This window comes from Bacillus rossius, chromosome 16 (genome assembly GCF_032445375.1).
Source record: "Bacillus rossius redtenbacheri isolate Brsri chromosome 16, Brsri_v3, whole genome shotgun sequence".
In the NCBI taxonomy this organism is placed as follows: Eukaryota; Metazoa; Arthropoda; class Insecta; order Phasmatodea; family Bacillidae; genus Bacillus; species Bacillus rossius.
In genome coordinates, this window is record NC_086343.1 from 30,629,878 (window position 1) to 30,650,590 (window position 20,713).

The following is a 20,713-nucleotide window of genomic DNA, read 5'->3' on the forward strand; positions in this document are numbered from 1 at the left end:
TACTGTATATATGTTTCATTTCCACAATACACACACTACGAGAGAACATTATGTCTTTAACACAACAAATGTGTTTGAATTCGCTAAAATACGTAAAGTATAATTATTTTTTTATCATAACACGCTATAACCATAAATTAATGCCTATAGCTTTTTTTATTTATTATTATAGACAGACATGCTACACACCAAATTAAGCATACTATAACTATACTGGTCTAGTACTATAAGAAAACATGGCTACACTTCAGTGTGTGTTTTTTTCTTCAAAATTTGACATCTACTACTACTACTACTACTACTACTACTACTACTACTATAGTCATAGAGTAGTGGCTGACGAAATAATACTTTCTTTTATTTTCAAACTTGAGAGAAATGCAAAAAACCAATGACTATAAATGGGGAAGAAAAAAAAGATGGCGGCCTGGTAAGCTGTGCTACAAGATGGCGACTTTCAGCAATCGATTGTCATACATATATATAATATTATTTAATTTTTTTTTTTCCAAAGTTGGCTGTTCTGGTTACTTCCTAGCAGTCGAAATTATTATTTTTTTTTCCAATGTTGAAATAAACATGGCGGCCGGCCCGTTTTTTTTTAAATTTCCCGCTTAGCACTATAAAAAAAATAAAACATGGCGGCCGACTAGCAGCCGACACTATACATATTTTTTTTTTTAAATTTCCCGCCGTTTAAATTTGCCGACTAGCACTATAAAAAAAATAAACATGGCAGCTGCATAGCAGCCGATGCGCCTCGTTTAAATTTACCGCTTAACACTATAAAAAAAATAAACATGGCGGCCGCCCGTTTTTAAATTTGCCGACTAGCACTATAAAAAAATATATATACCTTCTCTTTAAAAAAATAAATATTTTATAAGCATATATATACAACATCTGAAATTATTTTCTCCAATATGGTCTCGTGGTCCTGTGGTTAGCATGACGGACCAACGATCCAGAAACGAAGGTTCGAATCCAACCGTCGCCACCCCTCACATTTTTATACTTGTAAAAATAATTCCGGGGCGCGACACTAGCGCTACCTACCCCCCTCATTTAGAAACATACACACACACCCCCTCACCCTCCACCTCCCCCTCCGCAACGAACACGCCCGAAGTTACCCGACGAGATATATCGATCCTACCGAAGTTGGCTCACGATCAATACATCCAACCACCCTCCACGTGACGTCACCAACCCAGACAAGCACCTGTCAGGAATAACACCTGTCACACATGCACCTGTCAGAAAAACACCTGTCAAAAAACACCTGTCGAAAAAACACCTGTCGAAAAAACACCTGTCGCACCTGCACCTGTTCACGACAGGTGCAGGTGCACCTGTCGCTTTGTTTACAGTGTCCCAGAACCGGCGTGCTCCCCCTACTCTGGATGATAAGAACTTACTCACTGGAAAAATTCTTAAAAGAGAAGTTCAGATCAGTTACTACATAAAATCACTCAAATGACATACACCAATCCCTCACTTAGCACGACTAATGTATTCCTAAAACTGTTCATGTTATTCAAAATCGTGTATTCTGAAGTAATGGTCTCCATTAATAGCGAAGCTAATTTACTTAATGTGTTTGTGTGTATGAGTTCCCTGCCACTGGCTTGACTGAAGGTCATCATGGCCCGGTATTTGGCCAGGCAACAACAATACGCCCCGGCAGCATATCGTTGACTTAAAAACATTTAGTCCTTCGCTTTCAATAGCAGCAACTGAACTTGCCGTAGCTGATGTTTGTACAACAGCCGATAGCGTAGCAACCTGCGCGCGCATCTCTTCCCCCCTCATATGGCTAACTGTATGCCATGGTACATCTGTTGTTTACGTAGTTGAAGCAGACTTCGTGGCGTCATGCCCAATATTTTTTGTCTGTGCCGATTTCGTGCTAGGTGAAATTTACAGATTTGCTATTCAAGGCTGGGGCAGTAAAATTAACACGTGCTAAATGAATTCGTAAAATTTGAAGATGGCTAAGTGAACGATTGGTGTACAATGATATTAGTTACATATTTGTATCTTAGTTTCTATTTACATTAAAGCTAGGGGGAGGGGCCTCGACCTAACGCCACCAAGCGCGTATCAAAAACACAGATAAAATGATCGGGTTCCTAAAATTATGAATGAAGGCAAGTTCTAAGTAGTGTTGAACACATTAGTACCAAAAATATAAGCTTCCTTATTACGTGAGTATAAATCTTTGACCCATACGTGGGTAAATATGTAGAGGAAATGATGAACGCAGTGACAACAGCTCAGGCAAACACAGTAGGGTTTCCTAAGACAGAACAGATGTGGCGTTTGGGAAGCTGACTTAAGCTTCCGTCATCGGGCGCAAACAGACTTTGCTGTGTGTGTTTGTGGTTCATCTCTTTACCTGTTCTTGAGGTTACTGTGCGACTGGCACAGTGTAAGCCGGTGATAGCCCTACTCTCCGAAAGAACGTTTTAAAATCTTCTTTCCCATTGCGAGAATTATGCGCACACGTACACAAATATGCAAAGAACACACACTGTTTTGACTGTGGACTGATAGCACCATCTTTCTGACGGAACGACTTACCGCGGCGGCGCGATAACAAAGACTGACCAGTTGCCGGCACTGCCAGCTAGTGGCGCTACCGCAGCCAGTAGCGCGGGAAGTTCAAACACAGTCTTGATGTAAGGAATGTCTGAAAGTCCCAACATATTTACACAAATTTAAAAACATCACAAGTCCAATCATACACAAGTCCGAACGCACACACTCACATAAAAATCAGGGTTCACAGAAATGTTTCATTTACACTTTATGTAATTGTCAGTGTGTGTGATTGCTGTTGGTTAGGGAAGGGCGATGGTTGATGGGTGCGGCGTGCGTTACGAGCACAGCTGTTGCAGGTGGTGACAGCCACGCCGGGCGCCCGCTCCTCCATGTCCAACGTGACCATAGACGCGAGCGGGCGAGCCCAGGTGACGCCCGCCTCCACGCTGGCCTCCGCGCTGGCCGGCATCAAGGTGTCGCCGTCCGTGTCCACCGCGCAGCAGCACGCCATACTGTCCCAGGTCCGTCGCGCCCGCGTGTAGGCACTGCCCGGGGACTGCCGAGTCACACCTAGCAGTCGTGATTACTCGCGGCCATCGTCTGCATTTCGTCAGCTTACTTCTGAAACCTCGTAACTCCATTTCAGTCAATTTTACAGGAGAACTTACGAGCTTTTGGAGCACGGTTTCCACTGACAAAGATACGAGGTTTTATAATTTGACTTGCGAGGTTTTGTCAGCATATGCACTATGAAAAAATGAAAAAAAAACACCAAACACATCCGGAATATGAAACTGGGAAAATCTGGACTTACGAAGTTTTAGAAGTAAGCCGGCGATTTTCTTGGCTTCTGGGTGTAGGCCGTGTCAGGTAATTGCCTTGCACAATTACGTGACACTGCCTACACCCAGAAGCCAAGAAAATGCAATCATGATTACATGGATGCTTTCACGTAAAAGGAATTAGTATCCTAAATTATTTTGCCCTTTGTGTGCATGATATTAATTAAATTCATAATCTAACTAGTACATTTAACTGTTTATAAAAGCTGTTTTCTAATGAATAAGTACTTTGTCAATGCTAGCATGTAATGAAAACGTGAAATAATGTGGTATACAGTTTTGTATTAATCATTCAAGTGTAGTGTTTGTCTTAAAACTCTTTATTTTAAATGTATTATTTATTTAATCTATAAAAAACAGGTTTTCCCAAAACCCTGAAAAACGTAGGTTTCAATAGTTTTGAGAAAACCTAATTTTTATTGAACAATTGAAATATTTACCTAAAATGTGTTTTAATATGAATACATACGAATGTTTAATTTAAAACTGTATACCACACGATTTCATGCTTTCATTACATGATAGGACTGACATAAATATTTTCCTTTTAGCTCAAAAAAAAACATTAGAGAAGGACTGACTTAGTAAGGAAAAAACCTTTTGTAAAAAAATTAAATATTTTATATGTAGAATTTATTTAAAATTACATTTAAAAAAAGTATTAGTAGCAAAATAATTTACGATACTGCCTTTTTAAGGCTCAGTTTAATTTTATAGTTTCGGGCAAGAAATTGTTTATTTTTATTAGTATGAGAAGAAATTTTACAGTTTGTATTATGTATGGTTAACCTCATTCCTTTGTTAAAATTTTATTTTGTTTGTTTTAGGACATTTAGAAACACACATTGTGTAATTTTCTGCCCTGTTTATGCTAGATGACAGGAGTTTGTGTACTGCTTTGTTTAATACTTACCATATGACTGTGTGATTCAAGTTATCTTTGTAAGTTGTTTGAATTTCAAAAAAGTTAGAGTTTGTCATGGGTAGATGTAGACCCAATTTTTGAAGAGATTGATTGGGATAGTTTTTGGATCTGAAAACTGTTATAACAAAAAAATAAAATTCTCGTGTTTTAATCAGGGGATATAGAAAAATAATTTTAAGGGAAAAAAATGAATAATAATTAAATAAATTTTTACCTGAAAATATGTCACCCTGAATGCAAGATGACTCCCAATTTACAACTCAAGGTTCCAAGAAAAATTATAAACTAACTTTTTTTCCTTTTCTTGCTTAGTAGGAAGTTATTGCACATTAAAAAAAAGTAATAATGTAATTTTTTTTATCTTCTTGCCCAAATCTGTTAGAATTAAAAATACTTAATTAATATGTAGTGTCATAACTATTGCTTCTATTCTATATATAAAAAAATGTAAATTCTATAGTTTTAACACATTTTCAACAAAAAACTTTTTTCAACATTTTTACAGCACTTTCTTATTATTTCCCCATCGCTATCACTCTGAAGATCTTCACTTGCACTGCTGAAATTCCCTTCATCTCACCACAGCTTCTCATCTTCAGTGCCATCCAAGATCCGTGGCATTTACAAACATTATTTTTGGATACCTAAATGGTTGTCGGAATAGTTTTATGTCAGTTATAAAACGACCTCTGATTTTTTGGGTGGTCTTTCAAAGAAAAACTCATCTTTTTTTTTTTTTTTTTTCCCAGGTGAATACGGTATTTGATACCAAATTGTAGAACTAAATTGATTTTTTTTTGCATCTTTTTTTTTCCCCCACAGAGTGTTTATGTTTTAGACAGGATTTTAGAACTGCTTTTGGTAAAAAAAAAAAAATTGGTTGTCTGTAAAGTCGGTGTACGGACCATAGTTTAACGTGACATCATAACAAAACATTGATGAAATTATTGCATACTTTTATGAATAAAATTGAATCATTTTTATTGAATTATCGCTATTTTGTATGGATACAAAGAAGGAGTGAAATGAAATCTACAATTTGATTGATAAACTTACTTTTATTTGCACTCATTAATTCAAATATGTTTATTACTTTAACTTTTATACATGTTTGCTATTTAACTTCTTCCAATCTGTGTTATTCTGTTAAGGATAGGACGATGATAGGAAAAGTAGGAAACGAATGGGAGTGTTTCAAGTTTAATGTGCCTGGAAAAAGTCAAATCGGTGGTTGTTCCAATGGAGTGGAAGAGAGATAGATGCGGTGCAAGCGTACAATGAGATTAACGGGACAATGAGTCATCCTCTTTCGTGCGTGCAGCCGGTGTTCATCGATTTATTAGACGTCACGTCAAAAAAAATGTTGGGGCTCCAAGTGATCCGAACTGCGACATACTTTCAGGTGAGCGCTGCTCTCCAGGCGCAGACGGTGACTCTGCGGCAGTCGACGCAGCAGAGCCCGCTGCGTATCCAGACCTCGGCGGCCGGCACTCCCATCATGGCTGTCACCATGCAGCAGGCCCCGCCCCCTGCCCCCGACCAGGTGAGCCCTCTCTTCTCCACCCACCCCCACCCCCACCTACTCGCTCTCTCTCTCGGGTGCGGGAACAGTGCGAATAGTAACATTTTCAAATCAAATGCAAATAGATGTCATATTAGTGATGGCCCGATATTCGATATTCGATATGGGAGATCGGTAATATCGGCACATTTTTCAATATCGGTCATCGGTAAATACTTGCGATATTTTGATAACCAATGTTTTCTCTCGCCAATAATACTTCTCACATAACCTTAACCGTAATTCCAAGCTTATTTTCCGCGGGCAATTTATCTTTCTTCACGTCACCATATTACCTAGTAATTCCAAGCATATTTTCCACTGAAACAATTTCAAGATTTCAAGCCTATTTCTTCTTTCTGATACTGCAATGCATCCCGACGGTACAATTCTTCCATGTGTACACAAATCCCAGTCATTAGTGCATATTTATTTATTTATTTCAGATATTCGCAAAATGTTTTCGCTTGATGAATTTTCGAAGTTCACTATGTGTACATAAATTGGAAACATAAACTAAAATAATTATGATATTTAATTTAATAAGTGGTGTAGCCGTAAGTAAACATGAAGAAGAATAAAGTTGCTGCTTGATATAACAGACATTTTCTTTCCGTGTCGTTTCATGGTCGCCAACTGCTGTTCTATACACAAACGTTACGTAAGTTTTTACAAAAGCTAAAATATGAAACGTGTTTAAGTAGGGCAAGTTGCAGCAAAGGTATTATGTTGGCTATATTGAGTGCATTGCCAACAACATAAATAAAGATGTGTGGTTTTATAAACCTCTGAAGTACGTTTCAAAGTTGTATTGAAATTACTTTTCACGTATTTTTAACTTTTTTTTGCACCAATAAATGGAGTGATACACTTGTACAATGGTCACAAAATTTGCCACCTGAAGACCTTCCTTTCTAGAGTGTCGTTTACCGTGATGAAATTTTACAGAGGGTACAAAAGTTTGATGTTTTTCGGCGGTAGCCTACAACTCACGTAGTTTAGGTTCCCTACGAAGTTCGTGCAACTTCGGATTTCTCTCAAAAATTGAAATTAAAAAAATCGAAGTGTTAGGTTAGGTTAGGTCAGCCACAACATGCTTGAACTTCTGATTTAGCGGCTGAAGTGGCGTTAATAAACTTCGGAAATCTTCGGAAATTCTTGCAGGGAACCGAAACAAAGTGAGTTGTGGGCTTCCCGTTTTTCGGACGGTATTTTTCGTAGATTACAGTTGAGACACTGGACTCAGTACATGCAGTGGCTTGTAATTAATACATTCCAAGCAAAATCACTAGAGATTAATACCGGACAGCTACAAGATTTGTCAACATTTCTCCACAAAAATCTGAAATTTGTTTCCTTGTAGTTACAATATGTTTTTTGCATACTGTAGGTAATACCTACACCAGAATATTGCTTTATCTGGCCTTGAAAAACAATTTAATTTTTTAAGACCTTGAATTTAGAGAGTTTATTTGTAGGCTATTATGATAAATTCATTATTAGCTTTCATTTAATGTGAATTTACTATATTTTACAATTAATAAAAAAATATACATTCACATATTAGTATGTTTTATTAATATTTAACATTTTTCATTATTGTCTCTAACAATACTCCAGAACCACAATTTTATAGAATCAATGCTAGAAATGAGATAGGCCTATTAACGGAATATCGGGTATCGGTTATCGGATCGGTAAATTTGGAAATATCGGAATCGGTATCGGTATCGGGTTTTTGGATATCGGGCCATCACTATGTCATATTTAGCTTGGTTGTACAACAGAACATAACCACTGTCACGGGTAAGTTTCGGGTAGCAAGACTACATTCCTTTGTACAGTAACATTTGCTGTTCTTGAAACTAAATTTGAAAGAAACTAGACACCACAGTGTCCAAATGTTTTATTCTAAATGTGGGTTTAAGAAATTCGTGAATGCTAATTGAACTATAATAATTAGCTAAACAAATTGACAAAATTTAGAAATAATGGCAAACCATTTTTCTTTGTTGTTTTGGATATCAAGTTATACCTCAATGCAAACTCAGTAGTAACAAAATTGGTTATACTTTAAGTGAATTGTGAATTGAAATAAATGAGAAAAATAAAATAGTAACCTTGGATATAATATTTAATTACAAGAACATATTCAAAAAATGTGTAAATTATAATTTTAAATAGGCTACCTGTTAGAGTTTATACAATATAAGTGGCACATTTAACATTCTACCATCTGCTTGTTGCTAGTAAAGAAGTAAGAGTCCGCTTTTTTTGTTTGTTTGTTTATGTGTGTATTTGGTTTGTCACATTTCAAACTCTTAGAACTTGTAGCCCCACCACTTTCACTGGTATCCATTTATGGTAATAACTTTGATTATCTTAATATAAATTTCTGTTTTTATGTTTTTAACGAACACAACAGAGGTTAGGCCTACCCAGTACCCAAGGACAATGAATGACCACATACATAAAGATTATGACTGAATCCTCATCCCATGGCAGGTTTTCTTAGGGTTTTTTCCCCCCTGTAATCAATGAATTACTAAAAAAAAGCTGTAGTTCAGTTAATAGAATTTTTTTACTAGGCAGCAAACCACATACAAGTTTTCATCATCAAAACTACATTAAATATTGAAGGCTTTATCATTGTTGTTGATCCGTTCGGTTACTAAAATAACAAATGCAAAAGGTTGACCAAAAAAAAAGTACAGTAGAATCCCGCCGATGCGACCCCCCTCTGATGCGTCCATTCCGTTTATACTACCGTTTTTTGAGAAACCGTGAAAAATTAAAGCAGAGAAAGTCGAATATTTTAGTAAAATCGGCTGAAAAACAAGTCTGTTACACTTTTTTGTTGGGTGCTATGTGTTCACGTTTATCTTGGCGGGAGCTGTACTGTAAGAAGGCAGGCATACAAAAGACGGCTAACAATAGATACCACCCCTCTAGACTGTCCACGCGGCAGTCTCTAGCCCAGCTCGGCGCCTCCACTATCGCACGAAAAGCCGTCTTAGCTGTCATGTTATCTTACCCGCCCGGCGGCTTGACGTCATACGTGACGTGACGCTTGCCTCTCCCATCCCCTGCTAATTCTTCAAGGCTCATCCCTCCCTAGCCACAAACCATGTAAAAACAACCCCCGCCCCCCTCCTTTACCAACTAACATTTCAACACATTCCTTCCCATATTTCAACCTTCTGCGTGAGAAAATGTCAGCATCCTCCTCCCCTCCCACACCGCGTGCGACAAAAGCCAGGTTGTATAGTCCATTCTCGGTAAAATAAATATTTTTATGGGTTTATACGAATGTCCTTCGCCATTAATAAATACTTTATAAGTTTACGTTATTATGGTACAATTTGTTTATTAGTAACACAGTAGTTTCTGCTGAAAAATCACTAATAACCTCGAATTTTATTGAATAGAACAATTTAGCAGGGCCGTAAAAATATTTATTTTACTGCATAGTTATTTTTCCATCTGCATTCGAAGGTGTTTTTTTTTTTTTTTTTTTTTTTTTTTTTTTTATGCTGTGAAGGGTCGTGGAAAAGATAATTGCTTGAGCTGTCAAAATAAACATCGCTGGCAAGGGCGGGAGCGCATCCTGTCGGTCTGTTGCTGTGATTATCTACTCCAAAAACATGACACAGCATTTCAGGATAGCATTGTTCTTATATCTTTCGTTTATAGCCGAATGTTTTCTACCTGATCCACACAAGTTCCTTCGCCACGTTTTGAACGAAAATAACCAGCCGGCTAGCATAGCCGAACTCGCGTGACGCGAATTCATTTAGCGCGAGTATTTTATGTATTTGGATGTATGTATATTGCGACCAGACCATTCCGTTTATAAGTTCGTTTTTCCGGGAACCGTGAGGGGTCGCATCAGCGGGATTCTACTGTAGTGTGAAAATGGGAAATTAATTTCATTGTAACCTCAAACAGTGATGACCAACAAAACTCTGTGATTAACTGTGGCAACAATAGACAACTAATAATAATACACTCAATTTAAATGTCTTGAACACTTAATTTAAAATTTTACAAATAATAGTAAATGTTTATTTAAAAAAAATATATATTCTGTTTCATTTGGAAATGGCGTCATATTTATTTACTACCATAAATTTAACGCTGCAAGTTGATTTAATTAACATTTTTAATTTCTCGGAATATACATTTTAAACATACATGACTATATTGATAGATTAGAAATCAAACGAATGTGCTTGTAAATATTGGCAATTTTAGGTTGATTTTGAAGAAATACTACCTATTGTATTCACTATCCTGCTGTGACTCCCGGAAAATTTTTATATATGTAGTTTTTCGTTTCATGGTCCCCGAAACCATCGTAAACTCTAAAAGTTTATATATATTTATAAATCACATAATATTTCACAAATCACTTCCAAACTTCTAGATAAAATATAATCATGGAAAATCTGTGTCGAGTGTATTAATGAATATCGTACCAAAGGGGTAGAAATGGAGTAAGTTTTTTGAAAAACAAAAAAAAATCACTAAAACTCCCATAATATGATAAATATCACATCCGTTTGAACATATTAGAACTGCAAGATGTGGAAAAAAGGGTTGGAAGACAAAAAAAATTCATAACTCCCTTATTCACACTATCAAACCTGTTCAAATGGTTTTACATTGTTTGATTTTTATTATATTATATATTTTTTGTCTGAAATAATTTTTAATAAAACGTACTATTGCAGCAACAGGATTAAAAACAGGGGTAGAATTTTAAAAAAATTCATAAATTCCATACGGTGTACACTATTAAATCCATTATAATTTATTGTAGAACCATAAATTATCATCTATAACTTTTGTCTGAAATAATTTTTTATATGACCAATTATTTGTGCAAAAGGTGGAAAATACCAGGGGTTGAAGGACAAAAAAAAATGTATAACATTCTTAGGAATTACAATATTAAATCCATTCAAATTTTTTGTGAACCTTATAAATATTATCTGAAATGATTTTAGATACAACTAACCATTGCTGCAAAGGGTTGATATAAAGGGTTTATGATACAAAAATAAATTCATACCTACTGTAGTAGGATGAGTGACAAAAATTTCATAACTCTTTGCGTAGGCACACTATCAAATCCATTCAAACTGTTAGCAAACCTTACAAATATTACTTAAAACATTTGTGTGAAACAATTTCAGATACATTTAACCACTGCAAAGGGTGTATAAAAAGGGGTTGAAATACGAAAATAAATTCCTAACTCCCTTAGTAAGCTCGGCATCAAATCCATTAAAATTGTGTGTAAATCTTATAATTTTTATCTGAAACCATTTTCTGAAACAATTTTTGATATTACAAACAATTTTTATAAGATGTAAGAAAACTGTGGTTGGAATAAGAAAATTAATAAAACTTCACTACCATATATCACTTATAATTTGTTGCATTATTTAAAGCTTAAGCTGAAACAATTATTGATGAAATGAATTGTTATTATAAAAAACATCGGATGAAATTTAAAAAAAAATCATATTCTTAATATCAAATGTGTTCAAATTTATTTTAAACCATATTATTATCTTAAACCTTGATGCAAAACAAATTTTTATACGACCACGTTATTAGTGCAAGTGATTTTTTTTAATTATTTTTTTTTATTAAAAAAAATTGAATGATAACCTTAGTTGATATAAGATGTAGTTCATTCTAAGCTATTCAATGCTGGATGCATTGAGTTAAAATCATTCATAATATTTTGGCCGCATGGAAAATGAGAAAATGTTTAATCAATTTTGTAATATTGGAAGACATAAATATGTACATTAAGTTCTTAAAATGTTCCATAATTATCTAGAAGTTTCCAAAATATTTCCAGAAGAAATAAATACTAATCTACCAATGTCTGTAGGCTGTGCTAAAGGGGATTTTTATTTTTTATATTTGACCTCCGAATGTGACTAGTAGGTAAATTAGTAATTGCTATTCACATTTATTCATGTTTATGAATATTCACACAACATAGTGTTTGTGTCTATCGCTGTGCCGGGGGGGAAGGGGGGTAATTTTATATACACTTACTCACTCACTCAGTGATTATAGCTTTCTTAGTTGCAATTGTCTTGAGTTGTAAATCATGGAAAGCATGATCTTCATTTTATTTTATTTTTCTTTTTAAGTGTTATTTTTGATAATTATTTACTTGCATACCTATTGTCTTAGATAATGTTTTTTTCTTTCCCCCCTTCCCCTTGTTATGCAAATTATTGCAGTCATTACAAGAAAAAAAAGCACACTTATTATGAACTATATGGATATAATGTTTGAGGTGGGGATTTTTCTTTTAATTATGTGTGAATTCCACCATTCTATTTTTATATGCATGGTATTCTTACACTGTAGAGAACTCTGTGGAATGTCATAAAGTAAACAGCTAAAAGTTTTAAGACTGCAACTAAACAAAACTGATAACGTACTACATGTAAAATCTAATAATTGGAAAACATTTTAAAATCAAAAATAATTCATTATGGGAAATTTCAACCAGTTCTGTGTTTTACTTTATTGTAACATTTATGTTATGGCATTGTGTCAGAGTTTGTTTGCGAGCCTTGAGAGTACATACGATTTTTATTTTGTGAATAATGAAATGTAGTGAAGGTTTTGAAACAACAAAACTGGGAATTTAATTTGGGATTTTTTGAATGTGAGCAATTTTTAGTTTTCCCCCAAAATACAGGAGAAAAAATTTTTCCCTCCTGACAGGAAAAAAGGTAATGCCCTCCCAAAGTTTTTCCCGAAAGTTGGGACCCACACACCGCTAATGTTTATTTATACATACCTTTTCATTTTTCAGACGCAGTGAATCTTCAAGACCTCTGTGACTGGTTACAGTACAGCGTGCAGTTGAGTGTTAGATTTTAGAGCAGTGCTTCAGTTTATACAGAAGACAGTGGTTTTTGCATAGCGAGAAAACGCTTCCGAACTTTTTCGACATCAGTTAGTGTTGTCAACTGATAGCTTTAAGAAAGTGGTTGTATATATATTCTTGTTAGGTTTCCTTGGTACCTGTTGACAGTAAGTACTTTTCAAAGATCTATCTTCTGTATATATTTTTTTAATTTCACTATTGTGGTTATCTAATATTTGTAGGAACACTTGGTTTCGTACTTAACGACAGATGTCAAAACTGTTTTGTGGAATATGTGTATGGTATCGCATATTTGACGCAGCCCTGCGTCCTTGAAGCCGTGGGCCTTAAGTGAACCTTTGTGCCCTATTAGAATCTCTCAGCCCAGAGGGAAAATTCATTTGTGCAAGTTTTAAGTGTTTTAGTGTGTGTAAGACAGTATTTTACTTACTTATAAATTGTATTCTGTACCATTGAGAATGTAATTGCTTCAAGTGTGAGAATAGATACATTTTGTGCATTTTATTTTACAGAGAAAATTTTTTTTAAGAAGTTTTTGAACTAATTCTTTATTGTGGATTTTTTTTTATACCAATGCTGTTATGGTCAAAAAGTGGGTGTTGTGATAACTTTATGAAATACGTGTAGTATGTTTCACATTCTTTTGGGTAATTTGAGCTTTTCGTTTTGTTCTTTGTTGCATTGTGCCGACATTGATCTGCAGATAGTACTGCTTGCTTAAAAATATAATGGTTAAAAAAATTTTCTTGAGTCTTTTGTAAAGATAAATTCACAGTAATTGAACTAACATTTTTAGTCATTGTAAAAAAAGAAATTGCACGGTACCCTAAGAACACTATAAATATTCTTCATCATAATTATTCAGTGATTTTCACATTTTTCTGCATTTTGATGTTTTACTGTATGTATTGCAGTTTGGAAGTTTACAGGACAGTAGATAGTGTATTATTAGAACTTTATTAAATTACTCCACCGGCAATAATTTTAGTGATTACCAATACATTTTTCTATTAAGTAAATGAAAGGGTGGTTACTCAACCAGAATTGTTGGGAAACCGGCTGTGAATTGTATTGCTGTCAAGATGTATTATTAAATGTGATGAATCATTTTGGGGGGTAACAAAATGACTGCATACTACATCACTTATTGCCACTTTTTTCACTGTTTATTACTTAACGCTGTGCTAATAAAACACACCTGCCATAAGTTTTTCTTTCTTCCTTTTAGTTTTCAAACATGATAAAAAAAAACCTGCAGTAGCAGTTTTAAAAATCTTGTGATGCACTGATTTTGAGTTTGGAACAAATACTACCTATTGTAGCTGTTTCCATGGTGCTGCTTCCGGAAAAATTTTATATAGTTTTTTTGTTTCAGGGTCCAAAAACCCAAAACTCAAAAGTTTATGTACATGTATCACATTTTTTGTGGACACGATAACTGCCATAAGTTTTCACAAATCACTTCCAAACTGCTACATAAAATATAAACATGGAAAATCTTGGTCGAGTTTGTTAATGGGCAATATCAGACCAAAACCAAACGGAGTAGAAATGGAGAAGATTTTTGGAAAAAACAGAAAAATTGTAGGAGTAATACCAGAAACTTTTTTCTAACAACATTTGTGATATGGTGAACCATATCTGTAAGGGATGAAAAAACAAGGGTTAGAGGACAAAAAAAATCATAACTCTATTTGTAGGCACACTTACCGTTCAAAATGTTTATAAATCTTGTAATTTTTATCCAAAACTTTTGTCTGAAACTGTTTTTTATAGTACACACCATTATTGCAAGGCCTGGGGTTGGAATAAGAAATTAAAAACTTCCCTACCATGACAACTAGCTATTCCATTATTATTTTTGTTTATCTTTATAAATATTGTCTAAAATTATTGTTAAAATAAATTTTTATCTAACCAACCATTACTGCAAGGGGTTGAAATAACAAGGTTTGAAAGTAAAATATGATCATTACTTTTTTTAATAGATACACTATCATATTGATAATAATTTATTGTACGAATTCTAAACTTCATCTAAAACTTTGGCTGAAACAGTTTTTGATGAAACAAATTATTACCATGAAAACATGGGTTTAAATTTTAAATCAATTCAAAACTTTCTTAGTATTGAATTAGTTCAAATTTATTTGACCACATTATTAGTGCAAGAGATGAAAAATAGTGTTTGAAGGTAAGAAAAATTAAATAATTACCTTAGTTGGCATATAATATAATTTCATTCGAAGCTATTCAGTGCTGCTTTCTAAACTATTCAATGCTGCATACATTAAATTAAAATATTCGTAATAATTTCAGTGCATGGAAAATGAGCAAATATTTAATCTGTCATTTTGTAATATTGGAGAACATAAATGTGTTATGTACATTAAATTCTTAAAATTTTCGAAAAGTTTATAGAGTATTCAAAATATTTTCAGAATAAATAGGTACGTACTTAGAAATATACCTACGCCTGTAGGCTGTGCATATTTTTTTAGTCTGTTGTAAGCTTCAAACCTGGAATTTGTTAATTATCAGTACAGTAAAGAGAGGATTATTTAATCCAGATTGTTATAAACAGTAGCTGTGTGGAAATAGCGATTTTGCCTAATTAATTTTTGAATGTCAAATATCTGTTTTAAAATAAACATTACAGATTATACTTAAATGTACGAGTTGGGCAGAGTTATAAGTTATAGCGTTTGTTGGATTTCAACAATTGCATGAATCCACTCATGCAAGTGTTTTGATCGGTGCCGTATTTACAATGTGTGTCTATCTGAAGAATGCCAGATTGTTAAATTTTGCTCATTTTATACTAAGACAAAAAAAAAACATTGGATTCAGGTCATTAATGAGACTGCTGAGGAACACACGTTAACCCTGAATTCAAGCCTCCCTTATTAGTCATGCATACTGGTAGACTACATGACTGTCAGTTAAATAGTTTATCTTGCAAACTTAAATATTCATTACTTGATCTATTCATCTCATAGATTAATTTTTAACACGGAGTCAGCAATGTTTTTTTTTTTTTGCAGAAGTAGACTAGAATGTAGCCTATAATTTTGAGAAAGCTTGTCTTACTGAATGATTTCCCATTGCTGATTTCCAAGCACTAATATGAAATTAGTCAAACAAAATTTTTTTGTATTCATTATGGGGGATCTAAATTATTTATTGATGGTAATAACTCCGAATCATTTTTAGTATATAGACCTATTTTTGAAGTGAAAGTTGGTGCGATGTCATTCTCATAGCATAACCAAAAGTGTTACGCTCATAGAGTATCAAAAAGTGCAGCGATTGATGGCGTGTTTGAATTAAAGCACATGCTCATACTTGCACACTTGCATATTTTCTCACTGGCATACATGCACCCATTTTATATCTCTATCTGTATCCTGAAATATGCTGTGACAATTTGTAATAAAACTGAGTTGGGATTCAACAGTTAAGAGTTTTACTGTCTGTAATAGGTAAAGTAAAGTCACATCACACCATTATTACTTAAGATCAAAACTTTATGGAATATAGAACCAATTGTCAGGTTTTCTCATTCCAGAACTCAATGTGTGTCACATTTGTTCTTCTGAAGAAATAAAAATTAACAAAAAATATATATTTTTATTAATTATGATTGTGATTACATGTGTGGCATGAAGGAACTGGTTTTTAAACTATAAAATTAAATTATGTAGAAATATCAAAACTTCAAGCTGTTTCAAAGTTTAAAATTTTCATTGCAGAGTTTAAAATGCAATAAACATTAAATATGAAGGGGAAAAAACTGCATAAACAGAGTGAAACATTGTATTATCATTTACTGGAAGGCTGCCAAGTACTTGATGAACTAAGGAGTTTACTTCTAGTAGAAGCTTTAACCATGTTTTCAATAGACGGGCTGTTACCCGTATTTCTTTTTGCAGCACTTGTATATAAACTGTGGTTTATTATATAGAATATGTATGAATGAAAATTACATGTTAAATAAAACTTTTTGTTATTACTTATTAGTTATTAGGTATTTAAAACATATTCCTGGAATACATAAGCGTAATTATGGGAAACAAAATGTGTAATGTCTGGTTTTAATACTCACTATATTGCAAATAAATTGTGTGATTTTTATAATTTCGTGGTGTTGTGTTTATTATTATTATTATTATTATTATTATTATTATTTGTATTTTTATTGTTGCAAAACTTGGATATGGATCGACAGATAGAAAATGTACACACAAGATGACTTTGGCAATATCACCTTACAGTAAAATCGTCTGTAACCAACATAAATGAGCTGACATAACATTGAATAATCAAAAATGTGTGCTAATAAGGATATGTTTATAAAAACCAATTAAATGTAAAACTATGTTATAATTTTACACATTACAAACCGAATAATAATGTTTTACAAAATAAATTTAAAAAAAAAGTTGGCTAACTAATAAAGTAATAAGCTGAGGTAGAGGCATATGTGACAAACATAAACTACCTATGCTCTTGCTGGCAACTTTTTTTTTTTTTGGGGGGGGGGGGTGGGGGGACATTGTGTAATACGTAAGGTTGCATGAACATGTATAATCCTGCAGAAATATTCGTTAAAATTTTGTTTGAATATTTATATTTGAGGTTTATGTTTCTTCCTTTTGTAATGGAGTGTATTATTTATATTATTTCATTCATTCTGGCAGTACAAAAGTGTTTTTTTTTTTTTGTGCTAAATTTGTGTGCAGTGAGTGTGTCAAGAAAAATTCACCAAATGTATGTGCTTCTGGAATAGCTCAGCTGTCTTTTAACTTGCATGAGGAAATGTCCTACTTTATTGCATAACCTTGAGCAGAGTGTGCTGTGGCAAGAAAGATAGGGTTTTCCGTCTTGAGGAAATGTCTCTTAGTGAAATGATAAAATATATTATTGTTTTGTGTTTATTGATAACACAAACAAATCAAGGAAAAACAGTTATGTCACTAAAATATTCCTGTAGGAGCAGATGCCATTTTTGAAAACACAATATAGAATGAATGACATAAACAGCAGTACATACAAAGTTACGTCATTTCAGCGTGAAATTGTGTACAGATATAGTAAATCCCTGTTGAGAAAATTCTCAAGATACTTAGAAATTTAGACTTGTTAACAAGAAAATTTTATCAAAAGGTTAAATTATATGTATTTGTAGGTTCAGTGCTACATTTTTTTTTTTTTTTTTTTTATTATTGTGCAGGAAATTTTCATAAGAGGAATTTTTTTTAGAGGGTTTTACTATATTAAATGTTGTGTTACAAAGATTGCACATCAGTTGTTCACAAGGCAGGCAGTCAGTCAGTCAGTCAGTCCCTCCATTCCGGACTCAATCCCTCGAATGTTACCACCCTGCCTCGACGCCTTAAACCCTTCACCTAATGTCTCGCCGCAACTCAGCATGACATTTGCAGGACACTGTCAGAGGAGAGAGCATTCCAGTGCTCAGTTCTTGAACTTTCTGTAATGACTCGAACGAAAACCAGCTACGGAAAACTCTCCTTCACACACTGTCGGTCGGGGGTTCACTAATCTTGTATTTTACAAGCAATGCCTTTAGAAAGATAGACACAGTTTTCTGTTAAGTAACAGTTTATTTTCTTTGTTGGCAAGAATTTTTTGAATTACTGTATTTATTTTAATCCAAAAACGCATCCCTCTTCTTATCCTGAGTGTGTCTGTAAATGTAATATTTTCACCTACAAATACTAGATTCACTTCAGTTTCAGTAAGTAACATGTTATGCAGAAAATTTAATTAAGAGTGTTTTACTCATTGGGTCAGGCAGTTAAAAGTCGTCAGTAGCTGGCATTTTGTGGCGTAGTTGAAGTCTCATTTTTATCTTGCCATCGCCAAATTTTAACATCCAAAACATTGTGGAAATGGGACTTGACCAGTTCTGATGATGGTTAGTAAGGTTAGCAAGTTTGAATTAGAATCTCTCTTGTTATAAACACGTTCATTTACATAAAATACAGTTCAACTGTTTCCTCAATGCAAACGCTACGGGGCTGCCAATGTTTTGGGCGTTAAACCAGCATGGCACGGACCGTGAACTGAAGAAAAGGCAGCTTCAGCCAGGTTACCATGTAATCATGCAGAAGTGGCCACCCCTCGGTTTAACTGTTGTCTGTTTGGTTTGCTATCACCACAGCCCTGTCCACAGGACGAAGACCACGGAGGAGATGGGAAGAGCAGTTATAAGGAGAGAGGAGACTGGAATAAAGTGAAGAATGAGGAATGGTGGAAGGACAGAGGAAGATGGAGGCATTTTACTTGATGTTATATTAAATTTTTTTTTTTTCATCGTCCAGGATTGTACCAAGGGCATAAGTCGATCTAATTGATCAGTAAATTAATGGGTGGTTTTTTTTTTTTATGGATTTTGGGAATTTTCCCGGATTTCTAGATCAATATATACAAATTTCCAAGATGGCGGTCTTAATGGCTTATAGGATGAGGGTTGGCTTGGAAAATATGCATCTTTTATGTCTTGCCACCATATTTATTAAAATTATTATTTTTTACATAAAATTAATTTTTTTCATCGCCCAGGGATCGAACCAAGGACAGTAATCAATCTGTATATTGATCACAAATTTATTTAATGAATTTTGGAATTTTTCCCGAATTTATAGCCAAATGATTACACAATTCTAAGATGGCATTCAAATTTCAAGATGGCAGGTGCCTCAGTAATAATAAATGGATACTGCACTCTAGTGGGTAAAAATTAAACTAACATGGTGGCACACTCTAGTAGCTGAATTATGATGGTGGCCTCCAGCAGACAAAAACAATATGGCGGATGTGACATCATCTGTAGAGGGAGGATCTATCAACTTTTTCTTTCTCTTACCAGGTTCGAACCGAGGACTTCAAGGCTTAAGTGCGTTTTTAAAAAGGATTTTATTAAAATGTTAATGACATTTTGTTATATTTTTTTTAATTTCTTACAAATTTCTAGCAAGATGACAGTCGTAACGAAAAGTGACACGATATATAATCCAATATGGCGGCCGTAACGAAAAGTGTAACGATAACATCATTCACATTCAAGATGGCGAACGTAACATAATAAGCAACGATCCTAGAATCCAAGATGGTGGGGCGTAATGAAAAGTGCAATGGTGGCATCATAATTCAAAATGGCAGGTGTGACAAGACATTTTTATTGTTTTTAAAAGAGAATTTTTTAAATATATTAATAAATTACTGATTTACTCTCACCGTGAATCCAACCGAAGACCGAAATCGATTAAGTACTAGCTAAATATTTGAAGTAAGCAATTTTTTTAATATTTTTTGGAATTTTTTGGTCAAAAATTAAAGAATTCTAATTTTATTGTCAAGGTCAATGCTCCCCGCCAGCGGCTTAGGGTGGCTTGGCCATGGGGAATTTAAGCCGTCTCGGGGAATATGTGTTCTTCCTAAGGCAAAAGTATATTGACGTTTTTCGAAATCCTAATTTTTTTTTTTTTTCTGGACAAAAACTGGAATTTTTTCCCTCGAAAAAGATAAATTTTTAGAAATTTTGAGGAATTTTTGAGTCCAAGATGGCACCCGTGATGTTACAATCCAAGATGGTGGGAAAACACCACCACCACACCCTGAACGCTGTGCCCGGACCGGCTATTACATACTACTATTCTACCCAGGTATTCAAATTTCTATTTGTTTTTATTATTTTAATGTTGCTGTAGTCACTGTATTATAAGTTAAACCTATTAGACTTAAGTGTATTTTGGTTAATGCCCACTTTAAACACACTATTTTCAAAATAAAAATTAACACAGGTTTAATATTGATGTCACATGTTTACTGCAATCAGGGATTTAGTTAATATTTCCTATTTAATGCAATAAATTTGTAAATCCCGCCAC

The 20,713-nt window shown here is 34.1% G+C and overlaps 1 protein-coding gene across 1 annotated transcript in view; it reads left to right on the forward strand.

Moving 5' to 3' along the window:
* The window catches only part of LOC134540351 (helicase domino), a 329,560-nt gene extending 313,302 nt beyond the window's left edge, over positions 1-16,258 (forward strand). The window contains exons 43-45 of the mRNA XM_063383024.1: positions 2,892-3,065; positions 5,714-5,854; positions 12,726-16,258. Coding sequence (XP_063239094.1) covers positions 2,892-3,065; positions 5,714-5,854; positions 12,726-12,734 — 324 coding nt within the window. The 3' untranslated portion in view covers positions 12,735-16,258. The remainder of the gene's footprint in view (positions 1-2,891; positions 3,066-5,713; positions 5,855-12,725) is intronic.
* Positions 16,259-20,713: the final 4,455 nt, after the last annotated feature.